This window comes from Peromyscus leucopus, chromosome 19, assembly GCF_004664715.2.
Source record: "Peromyscus leucopus breed LL Stock chromosome 19, UCI_PerLeu_2.1, whole genome shotgun sequence".
In the NCBI taxonomy this organism is placed as follows: domain Eukaryota; kingdom Metazoa; phylum Chordata; class Mammalia; order Rodentia; family Cricetidae; genus Peromyscus; species Peromyscus leucopus.
The window spans coordinates 76,072,896-76,098,414 of record NC_051079.1 but is presented as its reverse complement, the minus strand read 5'-3'; the positions used below and the strand labels follow the sequence as shown (position 1 = coordinate 76,098,414).

The 25,519-nt window shown below is 38.8% G+C and overlaps 1 protein-coding gene across 1 annotated transcript in view; it reads left to right on the top strand.

The window, feature by feature from the left end:
- Positions 1-25,097, top strand: part of Socs6 (suppressor of cytokine signaling 6) — a 32,946-nt gene extending 7,849 nt beyond the window's left edge. The window contains 2 exon segments of the mRNA XM_037197238.1: positions 19,712-21,121; positions 21,123-25,097. Coding sequence (XP_037053133.1) covers positions 19,832-21,121; positions 21,123-21,449 — 1,617 coding nt within the window. The 5' untranslated portion in view covers positions 19,712-19,831 and the 3' untranslated portion in view covers positions 21,450-25,097.
- The last annotated feature ends 422 nt before the right edge of the window (positions 25,098-25,519 follow it).

Below are 25,519 nucleotides of genomic sequence, written 5' to 3'. Positions count from 1 at the left end.
GAGCTCTAAGATTAATGGATAAAATTTAATAGTAAATCTGTTATTCTAAAATCTCATTCTTAATTTAAGTGTAATTTAGAAAATGCTGGGTTTTTTTTTTAACATAAAGCTCATAACTTATGGCAGAGATAATAAGAATTATGTGTTCTATACGGAAAAACATTTGAAAGATGAACAAATTTCTTTTTAGATTGGAGTTTCTGTATGATCTATAGACTTCAGCAATTTGTTTCTTTTTAGTCATTATTTGTATGTCTGTGTTGTCTTTCAGAATCTGAGTTAAGTACCAGGGAGTAGTGGCAGTGGTGGTGATTGCCTTTAATCCCAGCACTTGGGAGGCAGAGGCAGGCAGATGTCTGAGAGTTCACGGCCAGCCTGGGCTACAGAGCTAGTTCTAGGACAGCCAAGGCTACACAAAGAAACCCTGTCTTGGAGGGAAAAAAAGGAATCTGAGTTAAACTTTTTGACTATAATAGTTTGGTATATTGAAGAGATTTTTATTTATGAGCAAATTACATCTCTAGAGAAAATGCAAATTCTTGAACAAATCACTTAGTAGCATTATTTTGCTATACTACCTCTGCTCCAGAATAAAAACAAGCTGACAAAATACAGATCTTTGGATTTTTATGTAATTGTTCAGTTTGTCCAGAATTCTTAAAGAACTTTATCTACTTGGCAGCTTCATCAGAAAAGTCACACTGATTTTGTGGGCAGTGAAAATGGTGAGCATTTTGGAGAATGTAAAATATTTCAGCTAATACCATTCTGTTGACATTTATTAAAATGTTAGTTGATTTTAATTTTCAACTGTCAGTTTTGTGTATTAGTAAATTCTATTAAACAGTTACATTTATAACAGGGAACAGGGTTTATGACATTACATAACTTATCACTGAGTATTACAATAGATCTTTTCAAATAGTCAGCTGTAATTGTGCCTTAGTCAATAAAATGGGTATGTGGGGATCGTTAGGATTTTGATAGTAATTTGGGTAGCATGTTCATGATTTCCTTTATCAGTGTTGCCCAGGTGCCACTGGTTTATTATTGAGGAAACAGTTTGTTGAAATGTCTGTTAGTTGTTTTATCTGGCCCAGGTATGTAGGTGTGTTAGTTACCATGTATTTTTAGTACAGTTATCAATTTCCAACATGAAAACTGGTGTTTTCCATTGTGACACTGTCCAGAGTAGCACAGACCCCACGGGTAGGAGCTTAGTCCACAGACTTTCCCCATTCAGATGCCAGCTTGACGTCCTGGCCGGCTCTGCCATGTTGCTGACTGGCCATTAAGTCAGAGGTTCCTAGTGAGGACCTCTTCTGATTAGTTAATTTGTAGAACTCAGTAAAAGACTTAGTTGACTGATTCATTATAAGGATTACATGCCAGGAACAGCTGGGGAGAAAGGCTGCATGGGATGAGGTGTTGTGTGTGATTTGCAGCTCCTATGCCCTCTTGACATGCCCTACTCTCCAAATACTTATTGTGTCCAGAAGTTGGTGATCCAGTTAAAGAGTGTGTATAGTGTCCAATCAGTCTCTTAACTCATCCCTTCCCTCTATGATGTCGGGGTGGGGCTAAAAGTTCCCACTCTGTAATCTAAGTCACTTGATTGGTTTAAACTCTGGTGTGATTGAAAGTCACCTGCCATATCTAGGAAGATACTTTAATCATTCAGGAAATTGTAAGGTTTACCATAGCCTTCATCTTTAAAGCATGCAGAGAGACTTGTATGTTTAACTTGCAGAGCAAGTTTTACATGCACTTTTCTAAGAATCTTTTATTATAACCCCATTTACTACATTCCTGCTACATTCAACAGGAAATAAATGTTCACTTACAAAAAAGTTAATGCAGCTAGCCTTTAAAAATTAATGACATGAGTGTTCATTTTTCCTTAATTACTTTATTCATTAACAGGTTGCACTTAAAAAAGTAGTAGATATCTCATGCGTTTAACTCCAGAACTCGGAGGTAGAATCAAGTAGATCCCTATGCCTTTGAGGGCAGCCTGGTCTACATACTGAGTTCCAGACCACAGGCTACAAAGTGAGGTACAGTCTCCAAAAAGAAAAGTGGTACACAATCTACCAACTCAGTGTTGTCTTTTGGTGTATACAGACATTTAAATCTATTATGCCCATTTTACACCTGTGTTGGCACTTGCTAATTCAAACCACATATAATATCATAGGAAATATTTGCTCTTTGTCTCAAGTTCCATCCAGAAGAGGCTGGAGGGAAACCAGCAAGGGAGTCTAAAAGTGAGGTGCCCTTGTAGCAAAGGCACAAATGTATTGACAAGTTTCAGTAGCATCTTGGGTAAGGACTGAGCAGTTAGCCCTGGGCTGCATGTACTGTGATGGAGATGGCTGTGGCTGGTTAAGAGATTGTGGAAAGTAGGAATTATTGCTGCTGATTTTACAAAGGTCTCTGGTGACCACTGCTGTGAGGGGAACTGTTCTAGGGAACATGGCTTGCAGAAAGTGGGATATTTATGTGAGAAATAACATTTTTACTAATGATCCAGCAAAGGGGAAAATTGTTAGGAGATGAGGTTGCTGTAGTGCCTTGAGAAAGGAGTTGAGGAGTCGTTGTGTAGCAGATACTGCTAAGTGGATTGACACATGGTAAAAATCTACCATTTCCTCTTTTCCTTCAGTTTTGGGTGCTGAGCTTTAAACATAGGACCTCATGCTTGTTGGGGAGGCTCTCCACAGCTGAGCTTTATCCCTAGCCATGAAGTTTCCTCTTGATGACTTATTTTCTCTGGAATTAGAGCTGGGCCATCAGCTGAGATTGAAGATGGAATATTTAAACGTGAGGAAAGATGTGGGTGGAGTGGTTAGCAACAAAAGAGAATGAACCAAAAAAAAAGTTGATTTCTAGGTAACATTAAGAATTAACTTCAAAGCCGGGCGGTGGTGGCGCACGCCTTTAATCCCAGCACTCGGGAGGCAGAGCCAGGAGGATCTCTGTGAGTTCGAGGCCAGCCTGGGCTACAGAGTGAGATCCAGGAAAGGCGCAAAGCTACACAGAGAAACCCTGTCTCGAAAAAAAAAAAAAAAAAAAAAAAAGAATTAACTTCAGCTGTCGATCCAAAGTTCGTGAGATCCTTTGAGCTTGGTTCAGTTGTCTCTGTAGATTTCCCCATCATGATCCTGACCCCGCTTCCGCTTGCTCCTATAATCCCTCGTCTCTCTCTTCGACTCCCGGAGCTCCGCCTGGTGCTTGGTTGTGGATCTCTGCATCTGCTTCCATCAGATACTGGATGAAGGTTCTGTGATGACAGGGTGTTTACCAATCTGATTACCAGGGTAGGCCAGTTCAGTCACGCTCATCGCTGTGGCTAGTAGTTTAATCTGGGGTCATCCTGGTGGATTCCTGGTGGAACCTGCATGGGACTGGACTGGACCCTCTGCATATGGGAGAGTTGTGTAGCTGGATCTGTGTGAGGGGCCTCTGGCAGTGTGATCAGGGTCTATCCCTCATGCATGAGCCTGCTTTCTAGATCTTATCACCTATGGTCAGACACCTTGCTCACACTTGATGCAGTGGGGAGGGGCTTGATCCTGCCTCAACTGAATATACCAGGCTTAGCTGTCCCTTCATGAGAGAACTTAGCCTGTTGGAGGAGCGAATGAGGGATGAGGGGTGGAGCGAGAGGAGGGATGAGGGGGAGATCTGTAATTGGTATGTAAAATGAATAAAATTTTTTTTTATTTTAATTCAACAAGAAATAAAAAAAATTAACCTCAGATATATGGCCCTGAGAACTAAAGGAGACCAATCTGAATGCCTGTTTTTCCGGCCATTTTTAGCTATGCAGGTGTGGCCTAGGTAAAGACATAACTGCTGCTCTAGTGTAGGAGTAGAGGGAGGAAACTGAGTGGGTGTCTGCAAGGGAGTGATTACAATGGTTAGCTGTGGACCGCAGATTGAGTAGGGAGGAGATGTACTATTGAAAATAGGCTTGTCATTCTTGTCATTTAAATTTCGAATATGTAATGCTAGTAGACCATGACTCTGTGTGTGTGTGTGTGTGAAATCTTATTTTTGTTTTTGTTTCTTTTTTTTCCTTTGTTTTTTTAAAAGATTTATTTATTTATTCATGTATTCTATGTATATGACTGCTCTGTCTTCATACACACCAGAAGAAGGAATCTGATCCCATTGCAGATGGTTGTGAGCCACCATGTGGTTGCTGGGAATTGAACTCAGGACCTCTGGAACAGCAGTCCAGTATTCTTAACTGCTGAGCCACCTCTTCAGACTGTGTGTAAAATCTTGTATATATCAGCATAAAAATTTCATGTCTGATTCACAAAATGTTCTTTTCCATAGATAAAAAAAGAGGACATATTGAAGTTTTACTAAAGCAAAAATAATAGTCTCATCCATTGACTTACTTTTTGTTTATGAATTTGTTTGATTGTGAAATAACTTGACTCCCCAAAGGAAGATTTCTGCTTTGCTGGAAACTGGTGGATTTACTTATCCATTCCCACGTAAAATCAATTTTCAGAAAAACAAAAACCTCACAGATTTTACTGGCTTAAAAACACTCCAAGTTCATATTAACTAACATGTCTAAAGAATTCTGCCATCTAACAACAGCTCTTTCTGGTCCACTTTACTCCCTATTCTTTCTACATAATTGAGACCACACTTTACATATAATTTTATTTCCTGTGTTTTGCACTTAACAAATGAACACTGCGAGCTCTCCCGTGTTATTTATAGCTGTATAAATACCAATTTCAGAGTTCTCCACGTTCCATTGTGTAGCTGTGCCAGCATTTGTTTCACTGCTTTCATACTGTTGGAAATTAGGATGTTTTTGATTTTTAAAACTCAATTATTTTAAATCATAATTTAGGGAGCATTGTTATTTCTTAAAATGTAGAAAAAATAGTATTGCCAAGAGAGAGTATGATAATTTTTAAAAGTTGAATATTGCCAAATTAATTTGCAGAACTGTATTAAGATACTTTTAAGCAATGGCTAATTGGTTAGAAAATTTTTGGCTAATTTGACTTGAAAAATGCTCTTACTGGTTTTTTACTTTGATTCTTATAAGGGTCAATATTTTCTGTGACACCAATTAGTTATCCAAGTGGAAAATTTAATCCCTACTTCATATAAATTAGTATAAGACTAACCAAGAACTTAAATATAAATGGCAATTTTTTTGGTAGAAAATACAGGAAAAACTGTATTTCAGTGTCAAGGATTTCTGGAGGAAAAAAAAGGTCAAATAATAAAAGAGTGCAAGAGAGACAGAGTCAGAGACAAAGACAAGACAGAAAGACATAATCATTATGTAGTAAGGGAAAATGCAGAGACAAAGCAGGAAACAAGGGAATCTGTGGGACTGATACAGAGAGATTTCTAGGCATCTAGAATGTATCATAAGTTCTTTGTATAATGAAATAGAGCTATTTAGATGATTCTGAGTGCTCCCTGTTTTTATTAATTGATCATTGGTGTTAAACAACTTGTTTGTGGGTCATGAGGTAGTTCAGTGGATAACAGTGCTCACTATCAGGGTGATGAACCAAATTCTATAGAAAGAACGCAACTCCTGCAGGTTGTCCGATACAAACACATTACATAAAGCAATCCTGACAGCACAACCCACACACAGACACATAAAAATACAAGAATTCAGTTTGACCATAATGATTTCTACATGTTGTCAAATTTAGTTTGCTGATACTGAGTTAAGGCTTTTTGGATCACTGAGGAATACCCACCTCCAGTTCTCTCAGTGTGTTTGGCTTTGGTATCAGGTAGTATTGACTGCCTGGAGTAATTTACAAATTATTTCTTTGTTTATCATCTGAAAGAATTTGTTAGAGATTTCCTGCTATCTATCTTACTAGTTTCTACTTTGTCGTTGTGTGTGTGTGTGTGTGTGTGTGTGTGTGTGTGTGTGTGTGTGTGTTTGTTTCCCCCCGGGTTCAGTTCTATATTATACTTTCTACTCTTCAGAATTGGCTTGATTTAAGCTGTATGTTCTCAAGGGTCTCCTGTGTGCCATCCACACTGGCCTCAAATTCAGTTGCTGGGATTACATGAGTGCATTTATAAACTGCTTTTCCAAGTACCACTATATATTTTATATTCTGTTTGAAGTACGTTTTAAACTTATGGTTTCTGAGCCGGGCGGTGGTGGCGCACGCCTTTAATCCCAGCACTCGGGAGGCAGAGCCAGGCGGATCTCTGTGAGTTCGAGGCCAGCCTGGGCTACCAAGTGAGCTCCAGGAAAGGCGCAAAGCTACACAGAGAAACCCTGTCTTGAAAAACCAAAAAAAAAAAAAAAAAACTTATGGTTTCTGGTCTTTAGTCCATGGATTATTTAGAAGTATTTTGTTTAATTTCCTAATACTTGATGGTTTTCCAGATTTATTTCTGTTGTAGGTGTAAAATTTAGTTCTGTTGTGATCAAAGAACATATCCTATATGATGTCAGTCCTTTTAACTTTGTTGAGTCTTGATTTTGTCTATCCTAAGAACAAAAACTTAAAAACAACATTCAAAGCTGTTGTTAGTGTTCAGTTCCCAGGTTGAGCATCTGTCATCCAGAGTGTTTGAGACAAGAAGTATTTCTTTGTGATTTTGGATTCTTTTCAGAGTTTGAATATTTGATTGTATGTAATGAGATGACCTAGGGAAGAGTCTGCGATTGAACAAATAATTCTTGTGTTTTGTGTTCCCTTAGTGTACATAGCATAAAGGTGTTATTTTTATTTTTCTCAACCTTTCCTTTTGGCTATAATCCATCACACCAGGTTAGGTGTGAAATTGTCAAAATGTTGGATTTCTGTGTGTTTCAAGTTTCATATTTTTAGTTTAGGGATCTTCAACCTCCTAACCTCTCACCCTTTCTCCCCCCCCCCTCCGCTTCTTTCATTCTTCTTCCTTCTCTCCCCCCATTCTTCCATCTCTTCCTCTCTTCTCCTTCCTTTCCCTCCCCCTTCACAGTGGGGATTGAACTCATGCTTTGTTTCTGTCAGGAAACTGTGTTTACTAGTGAACTGAGAGCCTGCCTTATTGAAATCTGTAAGTATTATTGAATTGTTTATTTCTCCTTTCACATCTTTACTTTATGTACTTTGGGGTTTAATGTTAACCACATATGCATTTATAGTTACTATATCTTCATGATGTATCAACCTTCATTTCATTTTAAGATGTCTGTTCTCTAGTAGTACTATGTTTAAGTCTCTAGTAGTACTTACTCTCTTAAAGCCTGTGTTTTTTCTGATGTTAATTGAGCTATTTTAGCTCTCTTGGTTACTCCCTTGGTATATTCTTTTGTATCCTTTGAAATGATATTCATCATTCGTATTAGAGGAATCTTATAGATAGCATGTCTTAGTTTGTTTTCTGTTTCTGTTGTAAAACACCATGGCCAAAAGCAGCTTGGAGAAGAAAGGGTTTATTTGGCTTACAGATTCTGGTTTAGAGTCCATTGAGAGAAGTCAAGATAGGAACTCAAGGCAGGAACCTGGAGGCAGTAACTGAAACAGAAGCAATGTGGGATTGCTCTTATTTACTGGCTTGCTCTCATGGGCCTGCTCTCTGTACAAATCACTACCACTTACTCAGCAGTGGCCCTACCCACAATACCCACATCAATATCAATCAAGAAAATGTGCTGAGATGGTCCCTACTTTTATTTATATATATATATATATATATATATATATATATATATATATATATATATATACACACACACACACACACACAGAGATATATATTTTATTTTACAATACCATTCAGTTCTACATATCAGCCATGGGTTCCCCTATTCTCCCCCTCCCACCCCTCCTCTTACCCCCAGCCCACCCTCCATTCCACCTCCTCCAGGACAAGTCCTCCCCCGAGGACTGCGATCAACCTGGTAGACTCAGTCCAGGGAGGTCCAGTCCCTTCCTCACAGACTGAGCCAAGTGTCCCTGCATAAGTTCCAGGTTTCAAACAGCCAACTCATGCAATGAGCACAGGACTTGGTCCCACTGCCTAGTTGCCTCCCAAACTGATCAAGCCAATCAACTGTCTCACCTATTCAGAGGGCCTGATCCAGCTGGGGGCCCCTCAGCATTTGGTTCATAGTTCATGTTTTTCCATTCATTTGGCTATTTTTTTTTCAATAATTGAGTAAAACTGAAATTTATTATATGCCACAGTCGTCCTAGGGACCTCCATGCTATATATATAGCCTCTATGGTTCTATGGGTTGTGGTCTGATTGTTCTTTATTTTATATCTAGAATCCACCTATGAGTGAGTACATACCATAACTGTCTTTCTGGTTTGGGTTACCTCACTCAGGATGATTTTTTCTAGTTCCATCCATTTGCCTGCAAATTTCATGCTTTCATTGTTTTTCTCTGCTGAGTAGTACTCCATTGTGTATATGTACCACATTTTTTTCATCCATTCTTCCGTTGATGGGCATCTAGGTTGTTTCCAGGTTCTGGCTATTACAAATAGTGCTGCTATGAACATAGCTGAGCATGTATCTTTATGGTATGAATCAGCATTCCTTGGGTATATGCCCAAGAGTGGGATGGCTGGGTCTTGAGGTAGTTTGATTCCTAATTTTCTGAGAAACCGCCATACTGATTTCCACAGTGGTTGTACAAGTTTACATTCCCACCAACAGTGGAGGAGTGTTCCCTTTGCTCCACATCCTCTCCAACATTGGTTGTCATTGGTGTTTTTGATCGTAGCCATTCTAACAGGTGTAAGGTGGTATCTCAGAGTCGTTTTGATTTGCATTTCTCTGATGATTAAGGATGTTGAGCATTTCTTTAAATGTCTTTCAGCCATTTGTAGTTCTTGTTTTGTGAATTCTCTGTTTAGCTCTTTAGCCCATTTTTTAATTGGACTGTTCAGTACTTTGATGTCTAGTTTCTTGAGTTCTTTATATACTGTGGATGGAGATCAATCCTCTGTCAGATGTGGGGTTGGTGAAGATCTTTTCCCAATCTGTTGGCTGTCTTTTTGTCTTATTGACTGTGTCTTTTGCCCTGCAAAAGCTTCTCAGTTTCGAGAGGTCCCATTTATTAATGGTTGTGCTCAGGGTCTGTGCTGTTGGTGTTTTATTTAGGAAATGGTCTCCGGTGCCAATGCGTTCAAGAGTGCTTCCTATTTTCTTTTCTATTAAGTTTAGTGTAACTGGATTTATGTTTAGGTCTTTGATCCACTTGGACTTGAGTTTTGTGCATGGTGACAGATATGGATCTATTTGTAATCTTTTACATATTGACATCCAGTTATGCCAGCACCATTTGTTGAAGATACTTTCTTTGTTCCATTGTATAGTTTTGGCTCCTTTGTCAAAAACACCATGGCCAAAAGCAGCTTGGAGAAGAAAGGGTTTATTTGGCTTACAGATTCTGGTTTAGAGTCCATTGAGAGAAGTCAAGATAGGAACTCAAGGCAGGAACCTGGAGGCAGTAACTGAAACAGAAGCAATGTGGGATTGTTCTTATTTACTGGCTTGCTCTCATGGGCCTGCTCTCTGTACAAATCACTACCACTTACTCAGCAGTGGCCCTGCCCACAATACCCACATCAATATCAATCAAGAAAATGTGCTGAGATGGTCCCTACTTTTAATCCCAGTACTCTGAGAGGCAGAGGCAGACCAGGCTCAGAGTTCAAGGCCAGCCTAGTGTGCATAGTGAATTCCAGTGCTACACAAGAGACATTATCTCAAAAAACAGCCTCCCCACCCCCCCCAAAAAAAGAAAGAAAATGTCTCCATAGACTTGCCTATATATAATCTGATGGAAGCATTTCCTCAGTTGAGGTTCTGTTAATCCCACTGATCAAGAAGAAGACCACTACCACAGTTTAAAGCCAAATTTGAAGCAAGCTTTAATTAAATACTGGCCAGTTGGATGGGCTCTGGTTAGGTCCAAACAGGTTCCTGGGAAATGGCCTCAAGTCATGGTTTGTAGCAGCTTAAGAATGAAAACCCATAATTCATTGCATTTCCCATCAGGTCCAATCAGGGGCAAGCATACATCTTGACATACCTCCAGCCTATATCCAATTTGGGCAAGCATATCCTGACGTATTTCCTGCCTGTGAACCAGGTCAAGCAAACTTGTTTGGGGGAGTGAAAAAAGTGTGGCTTGTTATCTCCCATAAACAATAGCCTCCAGCATTTCAGGAACTATCTGTCCTTGAGCAAGAGGCTTGCAGATCAGAGACATTTTTGTTTCATGCATCTCTAAGGCATAATAATTAAACCTTAAAATGTAACTTTGGCTCTCATAGTTCCTCTTCCCAGATGACCCTGTTTTGCATCAAGTTGACAAGAAAATAACCAGCATACAGCACATAACTTTCTTTTTTTATTCATTCTGACAGTCCTTTGATTAGGTTAGGCATCTACCAACTTTTTCTGTAAAATAGCATATATAACTTTTGCATGCTATAGAACCTCTTAGCTCCTTGTTTTGAGGAGGCAACCATAGACAGTCCGTGATATAGAAGTGTGATAGTTGCTTGATAAAACTAATTTACAGGCACAGAAATTTGAATTTCATATAATTTTCTTGTGTCATAAAATATTGTTCTTTTGATTTTAGCCAGCTAGTAGTAATACCATAACTATTTTTCCGTGATGAACATACAAAAAGAGTGATTAGCTCAGTTTGCCCACAGAGTACATTTTGGGCCATAATGCCTTAAAAGTTTAGTCCATTTACATTTATCGATGTCACATTTACATCTGTCATTTTGCCAGCTTTTAAATTTACTTCATTTTATATTTCTTCCTATGATAGGGAACTCTTGTGTTAAATATATCTTTTAAATGTTAACTTCAGATTCTCAGAGTACTTTGTGACTACATCATAGGCCCTTAGTTATTTCTTACCACAGTGTACTTCAAAATCATGTTAATTCTGGTAAAAATATAAACTTGCCCTTTCCTATGTCCTTCTGATCCTTTGTGCTCTTTTACATACATTGTATCTGTGTGTGTTGTATATTGCATCTGCATGAGTACAATTGATTTATATTTTGTTTTTTAAAGCAGAGAAATGAGAGGGTTTAAATTAACCTTTACTTTTATCATTTCCAGTCATTGCCAAATGACACTTTCTCTGGAGCACTTTCCTCCTGGTGTGTTTGTAGTTCAGACCTTCTATCACCCCAGCCTCTTTTTAACACATGGGTGTTTATGTTCATGCTAATTCTTCTTCCTGATTACCCACATTGATTTGGCTGTAGAATTCTTGGTAGCAGAATGTCCTTCAGCATTTGAATGTGCCATCCCAGTCCCTTCTGGCCTCCTTTGTCTCCTTTATATCTGTGCTTTCCTTTCTGATGAATCCTTCCTCTCTTGCTCTCAACCTTGCCATCTCCTGCATAGATTGCTTTCTCCAGACTTCAGTAATGTTCCTGAGCATGTATCTTAATACTACTTGACATATGAGCTCAGCTTCAGTTACTTCGTGGGGGAAAGGACTCACAAGCCTCCCTATTGCATCATGCTACAGGTACCCCCTAGGAATATTACTGTTTTTGCCTATATTTCTGGATGAGGAAACATACTGTGGGACATGCAGAACATTAGGAAATAAGTGGTCTTGTGAAATGACCCAGGAAGAATGGCTTATCTATGTACTTGATCTCCCTGTGAATTGTCCTACTTCATTCATGTCAATACATTGAAATAAGTGGTCACTTCTAAGTCATTCACCAGCTTTCAGTGCTTGCATGTTATTCAGAGGAGTCCTTGTGGACTTGGGAGACATTATTAAACTGTCTGAGGCTAATTTGGTTTTTCTATAACATGGTGGCCTCTTTTAAGTAGAGCTCTTGTGAGGGGGCAGGAAAGTAAATGTCTTTTTTGGTGCATTCTGACTTCCATAGCTGCAGTCATCAGCTCTATAGTCAGCCAATGAGAGGAGATGTATGGAATCAGATCCCTACTGCTAGTTTGAATCACTGAATGGTACAGCATCCTAAGTGCTTTTTTACCGTATGTGATTGCTGACATCTTACATGTCATGCTAGAATCTGAAGTCCTGGAGATTAGTGCTTTTGTCCTTCAGCCTGTGTTTTTAACTACTGCTTGTAGCTAAGTCTTCAGACTCTTCTGGGAAGTATAATGTTTTGTCAGTGTCTTGACAGTCATATGTCTTGTAGTGATAGAAGAAGTGGTGAAGGCAAAGAAATGGGTATAAATGAAGGAAACCTGTGGAAATCGTATGAGTGATGGAAACCATTGCTTTGGATGAGTTCAGTTGTCAGGTTGGTAAATGTCAGGGATTTGGCTGGATGAGTTGTAAGCTCTAGGGAATAGACCCATCACAGTAGATTGAGTTATGATTGAATTGGAAAGCAGTGCTGAAGTGAGTGTGGGATGTATAGAATGAGGTCAGACATGAAAAGGCTGTCTTCATTGTGACATTTAAAACTAGGAAGACTTGGACATGGCTAGGGAGGGTTTGAGGGGAGTACCTTTGGCAGAGCCTTGTCTTGTCATACACTGTTCAACTTTGGCAGATAAGGTGGCTTGGAGTGATTGTTACTGAAAGTAACACTGAATAAGTAAAGTGGGCTTTCTGACCATATTTTCCTATTCTTCTAAGGTGTGACTATTGTTGTTCATGTATCACCTGAGGTGTTTAATGTGCCAGTTTAGATGTAAACACACACACACACACACACACACACACACACACACACACACACAGAGAAATAGGACCATTTTTGCATTTTGTTTTATAGCTTTCTTTTTCTCAATAATGTTTTTTGAACATCTTTCTTCACCTGTATGATTTATTAAACTAGTCTATAGATATGTGATGTGTGTGGTGGTGTTGTTGTTGTTTCCTACAGTTTAGGTTAAAGCTGTGTTTTTTTTTTTTTTTTTTTTTGTTTGTTTGTTTGTTTTTCAAGACAGGGTTTCTCTGTGTAGCTTAGCGCCTTTCCTGGAACTCACTTGGTAGCCCAGGCTGGCCTCGAACTCACAGAGATCCGCCTGCCTCTGCCTCTCGAGTGCTGGGATTAAAGGCGTGCACCACCACCGCCCGGCAAAGCTGTGTTTTTTATAAGATGAATTATGCATTATAAAGGTGTGTGTAGTGATTAAGTAGACTTTTGAATCAACTGATCAGGTGTGTGATTTTAGGCAAGTGTCTTATGGTGTTTGTGCCTCAGTTTCCCTATTTATTTAATGGGACTATTACTACTTACTACTAGCTGCAAGCATTTGGCCTACTGGTATATGGCATTGCTTTAAGGACATTTCATATATAGGCATATTTTAACTTCATAAGTTACATAAGTGGTAGATTTAGTTATATCTAAGATCATATCATTGCTAAGGAGAGCTGAGATATGCATAAACTCAGTTTAGTTCCACAGTGTCATAACTGCTTCATCAAATTTACAAAGCTCTAAGATGATAAGAACTGATGAAACCGTGTATTCAAAAGACTTAGTTTCTGTCACTCTGGCAATATGTAGCTTATATTTACCACCATAAACAATGTAAGCAGCAGTAGGTTTGTTTAAACCAAATGATGGAAGGACATTGTTGTCTTATAGCTTTGGCAAAGAACATATCCAAAAGACAAACATGTCTACTTGGTTAAAGTATGTATGAATTGTTTTTAAGTAATCTTACACAGCTGTTTCCAAATTCTATTTAATCGACAAGCTATAGTGTTGAGTTTGGGATGTCCTTCCCAATATCATGCTGCTGATTTAACTCCCCCAGTTCCTGGGTGAAGGTATTATCTTTATTTGTATAATTTGTTTTTATTTTATGTTCATTGGTGTTTTGTCTGTGTGAGAGTATCAGAAGCCCTAGAACTAGAGTTACAGACAGGTGTGAGCTGCCATGTGGGTTTTTGGAATTGAACCCAGGTCCTGTGGAAGAGTATCCAGTGCTCTTTACCACTGAGCCATCTTTCCAAGTGTTCAGTATTAATTTTTTCTTGTTAAATACTAATTTTTTATTTTATGTATATATGTGTGTGCCTGAATGTAGATGTGTGTACCACACATGTGCAAATGTCCTCAGAGGCCAGATGAGGGTCAGGTCCTCTAGAACTACAGTTCCAGAAGATTGTGAGCCATCTGATAAGGCTCTAACTAAATTCGAGGAATTAAATCCAGGTCCTCTACAAAAGCAGAAGAATTTTTCATTGGTAAGCCATCTCTCTGACCAGAAGATACTTTTCTTCCACGTTTTTTTTTTTTTTTTTTTTTTTAACATTACATTTTACCTTTTAAAAGAATTTCATACATGAGTGTATTTATATAATTCCTATGCTTGCCTCTTCCCCCTTTTGATTTTAACAAGAACCACTGCACTCCTTTCGAAAACACATGATCTCTTCAGCTATTGTTGCACATGCATATGTGCACAAACATTGTAAACACCACCCGATGAGCCTTTATTATTGCTTACATGAATATGTGTTTAGGACTGACAACTTGAGATTGGATTACCTTTCAAGAGGCCCATTGTTGAAGAAAATTAATTCTCTATTAGTCATTGATTGCTTATAGCTCTTTCTCTAGAGGTGGGATTTTGTGAGATTTCTACCATCTACTTCAGGTTGTCAACTGGTGTTGTCACTTTGCAGGTCTTGTTTAGGTGACTGTATTGTTAAGATTCCATGGGTGTGCTCTCTGTCATATCTCAAAACATCTAGTAGCTGATGTTCTGGACTTTTGGATCTTAGAGTTTTTCTGTCCCCTCTTCTGCAGTGTTCCCCAAGCCTTAGGTGTGGGTTGAGTTGTAGATGTATCAATTGGGAGTAGGCACTCCATGGCCATTCTGCATTCTGGCCAGCTATGGATTTCTGTGATGGTTTCTCCTGCAAAAAAAGGCTTCTCTGATGAGCTATACTGAACCTGTGAAAATAAGAAAATAGGTATTTAGAATACAGTTGGGTAATATACTGGTTTAGCAGAGTGGCAATAGTAGGTTCTCCTGGGTCTATGACCTCACAGCCAAGGGTAGTTGCCTAAGTTTTCAGTACCAGGTTTGAATTCTTTTCTATTGAATAGACCTTAGTCAAATGGGATGGCTATTGGTTACCCCCAAGATACACATGCCACTGTCGCACCCTTTTTGTATATCTTGCTATGCTGGTCATTGTGGTTTCTAGGCCTTAAAACTGTGTGGGTCTATTAATTGCTTTTCTCCCTTTGGATAGTCCTCAGGGAGGAGGCTTTCAAGTTAGTTCCAATTTGAAAGGCAGTTTCCCATGCCTGGAAATAGAGTTTTTGTTAGCTAGTCTATGGCTCTTAGAAATTTCGGTTTGAGTTTTCAAAATGAGGTATAATTCATCTACAATGAAATCACATCTTTTAGTACACAGTTCATAAAGTTTTGACAAATGGATCCACCCATTTAAGCCCCACTGTAATTAAGTCCTTATCACCCCCAAATTCCTTGAATTTCTTAAATTTTTAATTTTGGGGAGAGTCAGCCTCTCCAGTATCCCAGGCTGACATTAGACTCCTCCTCCACCATTTTTACTTAAAGAACAATTGACAAGCACTATGGTCATTCAACTTTAAGTTTCAGATTTTTTTTTCCATGAATGGTTAGAATGAGCCTCTCATTTTCATGAAACCAGTAGACAATATTATTGTTAATGGCCCATTTTAAAATTTCAAACAAAGGTTAAAATTGTAAAAATCTGTGTCTCTCACCATTGCCTTAACTACTTTTTCTACCTAAGGACTTTTCTAGTGGAATCAGTGGTGATATTCACAAATGTGATTTTTTTTTTTTTTTTTTTTGTAAAAAGCGAAAACAAAAACAAACCCTTTTTTGGTGTTGTATGACTAACTAAAGCATAATATTACAAAATCATGTATGAGCAATGATTCAAATGCAAGATACATTTGTATGAAACAGAGTAAAAGTAAACATCTTGATGCAGTTTCAGATTTCCAGTACAATTTAACTTTTAAGAAATTATCATTTGGGGCTGGAGAGATTGCTCAGTGGATAAAGTACTTGCTACACAAATATGAATACCAGTGTAGCTGGAGTTTTCTCCAGTCCTGCCCTGGCCTGCAGCCACTCAGACCCAAACAAACACACAGATGCTTGTATTAATTAAAACTGTTGGGCCTAATGGCTCAAGCTTCTTGCTAGCTAGGTCTTACATCTTAAATTAACCCATTTCTATAAATCTATACTTTGCCACGTGGCTTGTGGCTTGCCCGTAGCTTTACATCTTATTTCTCATGGCAGCGGTAGCTGGCAGTGTCTCCTGACTCAGCCTTCCACTTATCAGAATTCTCCTCTCTGCTTGTTCGGCCTATACTATACTTCCTGCCTGGCTACTGGCCAATCAGTGTTTTATTTATCAACCAAATCAGAGCAACAACATTCACAGCATATAGAGCGATATCCACAGCATACCAGAGTTTGGATCCTAGAACTCATGTAGAAAGATGGATGTTGTAGCCCACCTCTTGTAACCTGAGTGCTAGGGGGCCAAAGATAGACAGATTCCCAAAGCTCATTAGAATATTGAGCTCTAGGTTCATCCAGAAACCCTGTCTCAAAAAATAAGAAACCGTAGTAGAGGAAGACATTGCAACATCAACTTAAAATATTGATGGAGGAATATATCCACATGTACACATATATGTGGATGTGCGAACAGACACATGTACAGAAACACAAAACAACCACTCCTTGAGTTTATATACTATCAAAGAAAAATATGAATATATTTTTATAAAAGTATATAAAAGGTATTAAGCAAAATATCTTTTCTTTCCATGGTCTCTGTTAGATTTTTTTTTTCTTACCCTTGGAATAAAGAGCATATTGAAAGATGAAATGCAGAGGCAGATGTAAGCTCAGCTGCGTTCTCTGTCAGCACAAGATTTTTAGTAATGTGAAATGGTGCTACTTCTCTCTCTTACTGTTTTTATTGTTTGGAAAATAAAGTTCTTTTTCAGGAAATTGATTTATGTTAGTGCATAATGAGTATATTAATGCTTTTAAATAGATAAATATTTTTAAACTCAGTTTTAGTTTCTAATAGGACAAATTTCAACAGACACAAAATACATAATTAAAACATTTTGTGATTCCCAAACAGCATTTTTCAAAGTCTTCTAAGAGACTAAAAACACAGAAGGTGGAAAGTTTGAGGAGCACTGACCTAAGGACTACACCTGTAGCAGGGTGTGTGGCACAGGGGAAGAACTCGCTGTTCCCAGGAGCAAATGATTTCGCTTCATTGGACAGGTTTTAATTTCTCTGAGACTGAGGTTCCTTTTTGTAAAATGAGGGTAACAGAACTACTTTGTTAACTTTAAATCATTGTTTGACATGTCTCTAGTTTTTATAGTAGATGTTAAAATAAATGGTATGCAAGGATACCTGGAACCATCCCTTTAAAAAGAGGTGGTAGCGCCCAGAGTGAGGGGGCCCCCACCTGTAATCTCAGCACTTGGGCTCATTGAGTTCAGGGTTTTTGTTGGGCTTCATAGTAGTTTTACGCCATTTGGTCTACCCAAGACCTTGTCTTAAAAAAAAAAAAAGTTGTAAAAATGCAGTTAGATGTTATTTTCTGTCTATAGAGTATTCTTTTTTTATTTAAACAGTTTTTAATGTTTAGTGTATGTGTGCTTGCATATACCATTGTTGTTTGTATGTAGGTCAGAGGACATCAGGCTTAATGGCAAGTACCTCTACCTGCTGGGACACCTGCCTGGCCCTGTAGAGTTTTTTGTTTGTTTGTTTGTTTTATTTTGTTTTTTTTTTTATACCTAAATCCTTTTCCTTTGAAGTACCATACAAATTTTCAAGTGTATGCTTAAACTTAAAACTTTGAATTAGAAAAGTGGCAAGATTGATTCAGAACTTACTTGGGCATAAGACAGATGGTAATCCTATAAAAAGATGGCATATATTTTTGGAAGTGCAAACAGGAAAATAGATACTCTTTAAAAAATTCTAGAGTAGTCTTTGCCTAGAAGCTGCAGGAAAGAGATTAAAAAACATATGGCTTAATTGAGCTTCTACTTTCTAATATCTAGGATTGGATCATGTTCCCTTAATATTAGAATCGGTTGCATATGCATTAGTAGCATTTTTCAAGTAGATACCTGCCAAGTGCTTTTCTCATCTGTGGTGCAGCTATGTGATAATGGCAAACAGGACTGTTGGAACCCCAGGTTTAGTGATGTCACTTACCATTTAAGAATCAGCTACCAAGTCTGTCTCAGAGTTAGCTTCTGTGCTTGGGGACAAGACCAGGTACTTAGTTCATTCAGGGTACAGCTTAATGTTTAAAGTAGCTTGTGCTCCAAATATTTATAAGTATTCTATTTTTACAGTATTGTAGCATAAATCTTAAAAGTTCTTATTAATACAATCAAACCTGAGGCCAGTTATTGGGTTGAATGTTGGAAGATCAGAATAAGCCACAGCCACCTCACCTTGCCAATTCCTCAGCTGATTCTGTTTCCTCAGACTGGAAGCCTCTGAGTCCTCATCTAGAATGAATCTCAGCTGAACTACTTCTTGAAATCCTGAAAGCTTAACCAGGCTAGTTCCTGGTTTTCACGCCTTATAAACCTTTCTGCTTAGTGCCATCACTTCCTGGGATTAAAGGCGTGAGTCACTGTGACTGGCTCTTTCCTGTGTGGCTTTAAACTCACAGAGATCCACGTGGATCTCTGCCTCCCAAGTGATAGGATTAAAGGCGTGTGCACCACCATTTTCTGGCCTCTATATCTAGTGGCTGTTTTGTTCTCTGACCCCAGATGAGTTTATTTGGGTACACAATATTTTGGGGAACCAATACCACCGCACAGTATCTTTCAAAAACAGTATATGACAGTGAGACTTAAAACTGCTGCTGTTTTTTGTGGAGATGATGTAGCTGTTCCTCTTGATAAGTTGTCTGGTCTGAGTGGTTTCATTGAGCATGATTTCATGCAGATTCTGTCTATACATCAACCAGCTGCTGTCTGTAGTTACAACACTTGTCAGATTCTTTCTTCCCTCAACTCCCACCTGTGTTAGCAGTGTGTTTCAGATGAATTTGGGTTATAATTTACCATTCCTATATATGTCCCTTCTACTGGCTTAAGATGGTAACTAGCATTCATATTATTGCACTGTATTGTGTGTGTAGTAGTGGCCCAGTGAGTTAGAGCTGTGGTCTCCTGATAATCAGCTGCGTTGCACTAAGTAGTTGGAAAGGTGTTACGTTTTTTTCTTCTTCTAGACAGGCAGTGCCCCTGTGATGGCCAAGAGCTGTGGCCTTCAGGAGTATGAGGGGCCATAGAAAAGGCTGGTCTCACAGTACATGTGTGTGCTTGAAGTGAGGGCTTGTTCTTCCAGGGCATTCACAGTGCCCTCACTGTGCTTTGCTCCTTCACCTGGTGCACAGGCAGTGCTGAGTTTGCTCCTTCAGAGCTGGTGCAGAAGATGAGCCTGGTCAGATAGAAAAGACCTAGTCCTGACCTGTATAGTAAACACCAAACAAAAAACAAGGAGTAAATGAAGGACCTAGTATTTGCCCAATGCCCAGTATATAGCAGGCAGTTATCCTAAACTTCAGGGTGAAATTCCTAAGAATAGATTTGGACTCTTTTGTTTTGAAGCTTAAAAAAAATTGTTTTATTTGAAAACTAAAATGTTTAATTTTTTTTTCTTTTTTGGAAAATAGCTCCAGAGGTTGAATGAAGCTGGGCAGAGTTCATCCATGAAGCATCACAGCCCCTCCCGATGTTTGGGGATAGCTGCTCCAGAGAGAAATTGACCCGTTTGGATTAGGTAACTAGTCACAATGAAGAAAATTAGTTTGAAAACCTTCCGGAAATCTTTCAACCTGAGTAAAAGCAAAGACGAAACCGAGTTCATGGTGGTTCAGCCCCCTGGCGACTTCGTGAAAGATGACTCCTTATTCGGGAGCTGCTACGGCAAGGACATGGCCAGCTGCGACATTGGCAGTGAGGAGGAGAAAGGGAAGAACAGGTCCAAGAGCGAAAGCCTGATGGGCACCTTGAAGAGGCGATTGTCCGCCAAGCAGAAGGGCAAGGGCAAGGGTGGGACTGCACCCACAGACGAGGACACCTTCTCCTCAGCTTCAGCGCCTGGGGGCCTCAAGGACGTGCGTGCCCCACGGCCCATCCGTTCTACATCATTGCGCAGCCACCACTACAGCCCCACACCCTGGCCGCTGAGGCCCACCAGCTCGGAGGAGACATGCATCAAGATGGAGATGCGGGTTAAGGCCCTGGTGCATGCTGCCAGCCCAGGCCCTGTCAGTGGTGTGCGCAAGGAGCTGCGGGAGCTGCAGCCCAAGGAGCTGCGGGACCTGCAGCCCCGGGAGCTACGGGACCTGCAGCCAGAGCCACGCCCAGAGTCCTGCTGCAGCCCTGGTTCGCCTGGGGACCTGCGCCTCCATCTGGAGGAACACGTGCCTGTAGTTATCGGACTCATGTCTCAGGACTACCTTCAGTACACCGTGCCTTTAGAAGACGGGATGTGCCCTCTGGAAGGGCCGTGCAACTGCTGCCTGGACACGTCCTCGCCCATGGAGGTGTCGGCCGTGCTGCCAGGGGCCAGCGCCTTCTCCGAAGACGACAGTCAGGTGGACCAGGATGTGGTTGTAGCCCCAGAGATCCTTGTGGATTCTTCGGTGAACAACTTGTTGATTGGCACCACAGGAGTCATGTTGCAGAACCCTAGAGCAGGTCATGATGATGCCCCTGCCCTCTCACCATTGCTACCTCCAATGCAGAATAACCCAATCCAAAGGAACTTCAGCGGCCTCTCAGGCCCAGACATGCACATGGCCGAAAGCGTGCGCTGTCATTTGAATTTCGATCCCAACTCTGCACCTGGGGTTTCAAGAGTTTATGACTCGGTGCAGAGCAGTGGGCCCATGGTTGTGACAAGTCTTACGGACGAGCTGAAGAAGCTTGCAAAACAGGGGTGGTATTGGGGTCCTATCACACACTGGGAGGCAGAGGGGAAGCTGGCAAACGTGCCTGATGGTTCTTTTCTTGTTCGGGATAGTTCCGATGACCGCTACCTTTTAAGCCTGAGCTTTCGTTCCCATGGTAAAACACTTCACACTTCACACTAGAATTGAGCACTCAAATGGTAGGTTCAGCTTTTACGAACAGCCAGACGTAGAAGGGCATACATCTATAGTTGACTTAATTGAGCATTTAATCAGGGACTCTGAAAACGGAGCATTTTGTTATTCACGGTCACGGTTGCCTGGATCTGCGACTTACCCGGTCAGACTGACTAACCCAGTGTCCCGGTTCATGCAGGTGTGCTCTCTGCAGTACCTGTGCCGCTTCGTCATACGTCAGTACACCAGAATAGACCTGATTCAGAAACTGCCTCTGCCAAACAAGATGAAGGATTATCTGCAGGAGAAGCACTACTGAGAGATTAGGAGCCCTGCTTCTTGCACGTGGGGTTTAGAAACAAGACTGGAGTACAGTTTACAGACGTACATCGCCATTGAAGTCTTTGCTGCCATAACTATTTTAGTTTTTATGTCTGAAAGGGTCATCAATTTGTTCAGGGGTGGGGAAGTGTCTGCAAGGTGTCTTGAGTTTATTTTGATTCTTTGGAAAGGGTTGTCTTGAGTCTTGGATCTAGAAGTGTGAGTTATCTTTCTTATGTGCAGAATAATCACAATGTGAATGACCAGATTCTCCTTAATGCTCCCCTCCCAGTCCTTTGCTGCTATCCACTGTGATTCTTATGCATTAAAGCACATTTCATGTGTATTCAACCCTAAGTAAAGTTGAATGAAACGTAAAGAATAAAAATTGCCATGACGTTAAATGGCCCAGTTGAATAAATGTGTGGGATAAAACATATTTACATATACACTGAAAAATGATTTTTTTAAGTCTCACACTTTAAAAAAGATTTATTCAAAATTCTGAATTGACTCAGTCTTGGTTAATGGAATGTAAATCTGCAACATATCTTGTACAACACTTTTCTAAATTATTTTCTAAGGATGTGATAATTGTTTTGAGTTTTTCTGTTGCCTTCATTTTCATCTTGTGGTTTGTCTCTTTTGATAAATGGCCTTACATTAAAAATTGTAAACAAATATATACCCAATTTAGAAATTGTTGCCTTTTCTGTCATTAAACTCGGGTACAAATTGGCATAACTTAAAGCCCTGTAAAGCCCAAACCGTTGTTACAAAAGTGAGATAACCCTGGTTTCTTGTGAGCAGTGTGTATGGGTGTGTGTATGAGAGAGGTTCTTTCAGTTAAATGTTTGATCTGTGATTTTAGTCAATACTTTTCTTCCAAAAACTTGACAAAACAAGTTTCATAAATGAGTTGTATTTTCTTACATTAAAGTTTATATAAAGTTGTAAATTGATTTGAATAGAAAAGTTATTTTGAATTTGACTTATCTTTCTTCTGTGTAGTCATTACAGTGGGCTGGGTTTGACCATTCCCTGAATGACATCGATTAAATAATTGGAAATTGTGATGCATTGTGTGAGAAAAACTGTAAAACCATATCAGATATGCAAAAATAGTTTCCTGCTGTGACTGCCCTTTGAAGATTATGCTAATTATGCTAATTCTTAAGTAACTTGGCATCTCTTTTTTTTTTTAATCATTGTGTTAGAGAATGATGTGCCAGGATTTAAAGCTTATTTTGGAATATAGACTGTTAAGTTCTGAGTTCTGCAATGGTGTTACTAAAACTATTAAGTGATAGTATTTAAAGATTGCCCCATTCAGAAAGTATTTCCAGCCACACATGCTTTAAAAAAAAAAAAAACAAAAAAAACCCACACACATCACAAGGGGAAAGGTCTTAAGGTCAAACTTTCTGGCTTTGTCATCCAAACATATCTGTATCTTTAAATTTTTCTCTAGTTTTCAAGGGTTAGAATTGAGATATTACAAGAAAAGGCACAATGCCATTGTGTTACAGTGATAATGGCATCTTGACTTCTAAGGAGCAAGGTACCTACTTTTGATGGAATGTTGGTTGGACCTTGTTACAAAGATTTTCATTTTCTGATGTCTTTCGTCTGATATGATGGAATATGGAGTATATTGTAATAATACATGCATTCATTATAAGCTATTGGAGTAAGAACTATTGCAGAGTTGTAGGCTTGTTATCAAATTAATGCAAGACACTTAACTATTTTTTGAAAAACTATTTATTTTTAAAAAACTGAAAATATATCTAGGGTGAGTTGAAAGTCCCTGCATCTACGTTAGATGGCAGGTGTCACATAGTCACCGTATTGATGGTGAATGTCAAGATAGCTTCATATCTGAGAAACATGCACATGTTCTCAAGATCATGGCTCACAAAAGTATCTGGACTGTCCCCAACATGTCTTACATGAACATAGCTTGTTTCCTGCTCTTTCTCATGGTGCCCTGTGTTTTGGATCTACCCATTAAATGTCAAGAGTATTCTGATTTTTCATCTAAATCTTTCTAATAATAAATTTTGTGTTATTTTTAGGGCAATCTTTATTACAAAAAACAACTTTTGTTACTTAATATTACAAAAAACCAACTTTTCATATGACCTGTCCTAATTCAATTTGAAATCATCAGGTTCTGATAGTTTATGAATAAAAATCAGCATTTATTGAGAAATCAGATTCACAGAAAGGTGTATTATCAGGTTTTTTTTTTTTTTGTAGCCAAGACATCCATTTGACAGAAATAAGAAACAGTGGGAAATAATGGCTTTGTAGGATGGTGTCTGTTAAAAATGGAAAGAGAAAGAGTAAGTCCTTGTCTTGTATCTTGGCTTAGATAGAAGTTGGTTAACTCTCTGGGTTCCTTTGAACTTAGATGATACAAACACAACCTGTAAGCCGTTCTTAAATCTGCACATTTAAAATTCCTAGGTTAAGGCAAGAAAATAGCAAGCAGGAAAGCTGCATTCATTTGTAACAAGTAATTCAGTTTTTTTACTCGGATATTTCACCACTAAACTTGCTGAAGGCTGGAAGTTACTTTGGGGCTTCCTAAGACACTTAACATATTTTTATAAATATGAGAACTACAGAAAGTACTTGAAAAGTACCTTGTTTTCTCTAAGGAAGACTGTTTTCTTTCTACATGGTGCAATAATCTAAAAATTTAGGTCACATATCGTAGTGAATAACCATGGAACTAAAAAATAATTTTAAGAAAACCAGCTACAGAGGGCAACCGTCTTGTTGTTGAATAAAATCATGTGCCATAAAGGCTAACTCATTGGCATTAAGAAGATAAAACAAAGTATATGTCATAGTTTCTGAGCCAGTATTACTGAAATAGGATGGCAGTTATTGAAATCCTACCTGTTTATGCAGTTTCTCTGCTAGTGCTAAGTATCTCTAACTGCTTTCAGGAATGCCAACTTTAATTACTGTACATTTCATGTTATAAATGAAAGAAACTTATGAATGATTCAAAATAATATATTTTGATTTAAATCTGAATTTCTTTCATTGAATGTGAAGTGTTAATTAGAAAATGAAATGACATTACCAGCAATAGACAGTTTTGTTGAATATTCTTTAATGAAGAACAGTTTCCACTTCCAAAAATAACTTTAAAATTATAAAGGTATTGGTACGTTAATAATAAAAAATTTGATTCCTTTTAATACTTTTTTAATCCTATAAAGTTTTTATGACATCCTTTTTATTGATCAGTCATAATATAACAAGGCAAATATGTACTTTTTTTGAAAAGCGACCCAAATTCTCCAACCAGAGAGGATGAAGAGGTCTTAGAATTTCCTAACAGTATGTATTCATGTTGGGGTAAAGAAGTCTCATAGTTGGTGTGCTATGAAATTAATACCTGCAATCCAGATTGCTGTAGTTTACACTTTGTACGTTTCAAATCAGGTGTGTACTGTTTGTACTGAGAACACCACAGAATGAACTATCCAAAGTCCATTGATTTAATAAGTGTTTTGGTTTGTAAGCGAATTATAGTAATTTCTTGCACATTTTTGGGAAATCAATTGTATAAAAAATTATGTATCTGCTTCTAGATACAGTGTGTAAATAAAAGTTTCATTCACAACATCTGTTGTCATCTGTCCAGGTGCAGGGCCTGACTTTATTAGTATATGATTAGCTAGAGTTTCGACATGTTCAATGAAATGGGCAGATACTGAAGAGTGGGAAAAAAATAACATTTTAGTAAAAAGGGAACTGTGAAGTGTCATTCAAGATGACCAATTGATGGTGCTGATAAACTTCAGTGGTTAATATGGCTGGAATGCATTGAGAGACTTGCTAAAAGACTAAATTCAAACTAACAAAGGTAACAAAACCTTACAAAAAACAAGTTAGGCTAAGTGATAAAATGTTTGGATTGGGACATTAAAAAGCATCTCATTATTTAATAGTATTTTACCAGAAAAAGAGTATAAGAGGTTTCCAATAACCACTGAATTTTATTGTCTGCTTTGTAAAAACGTGTGTGTGTGTGTGTGTGTGTGT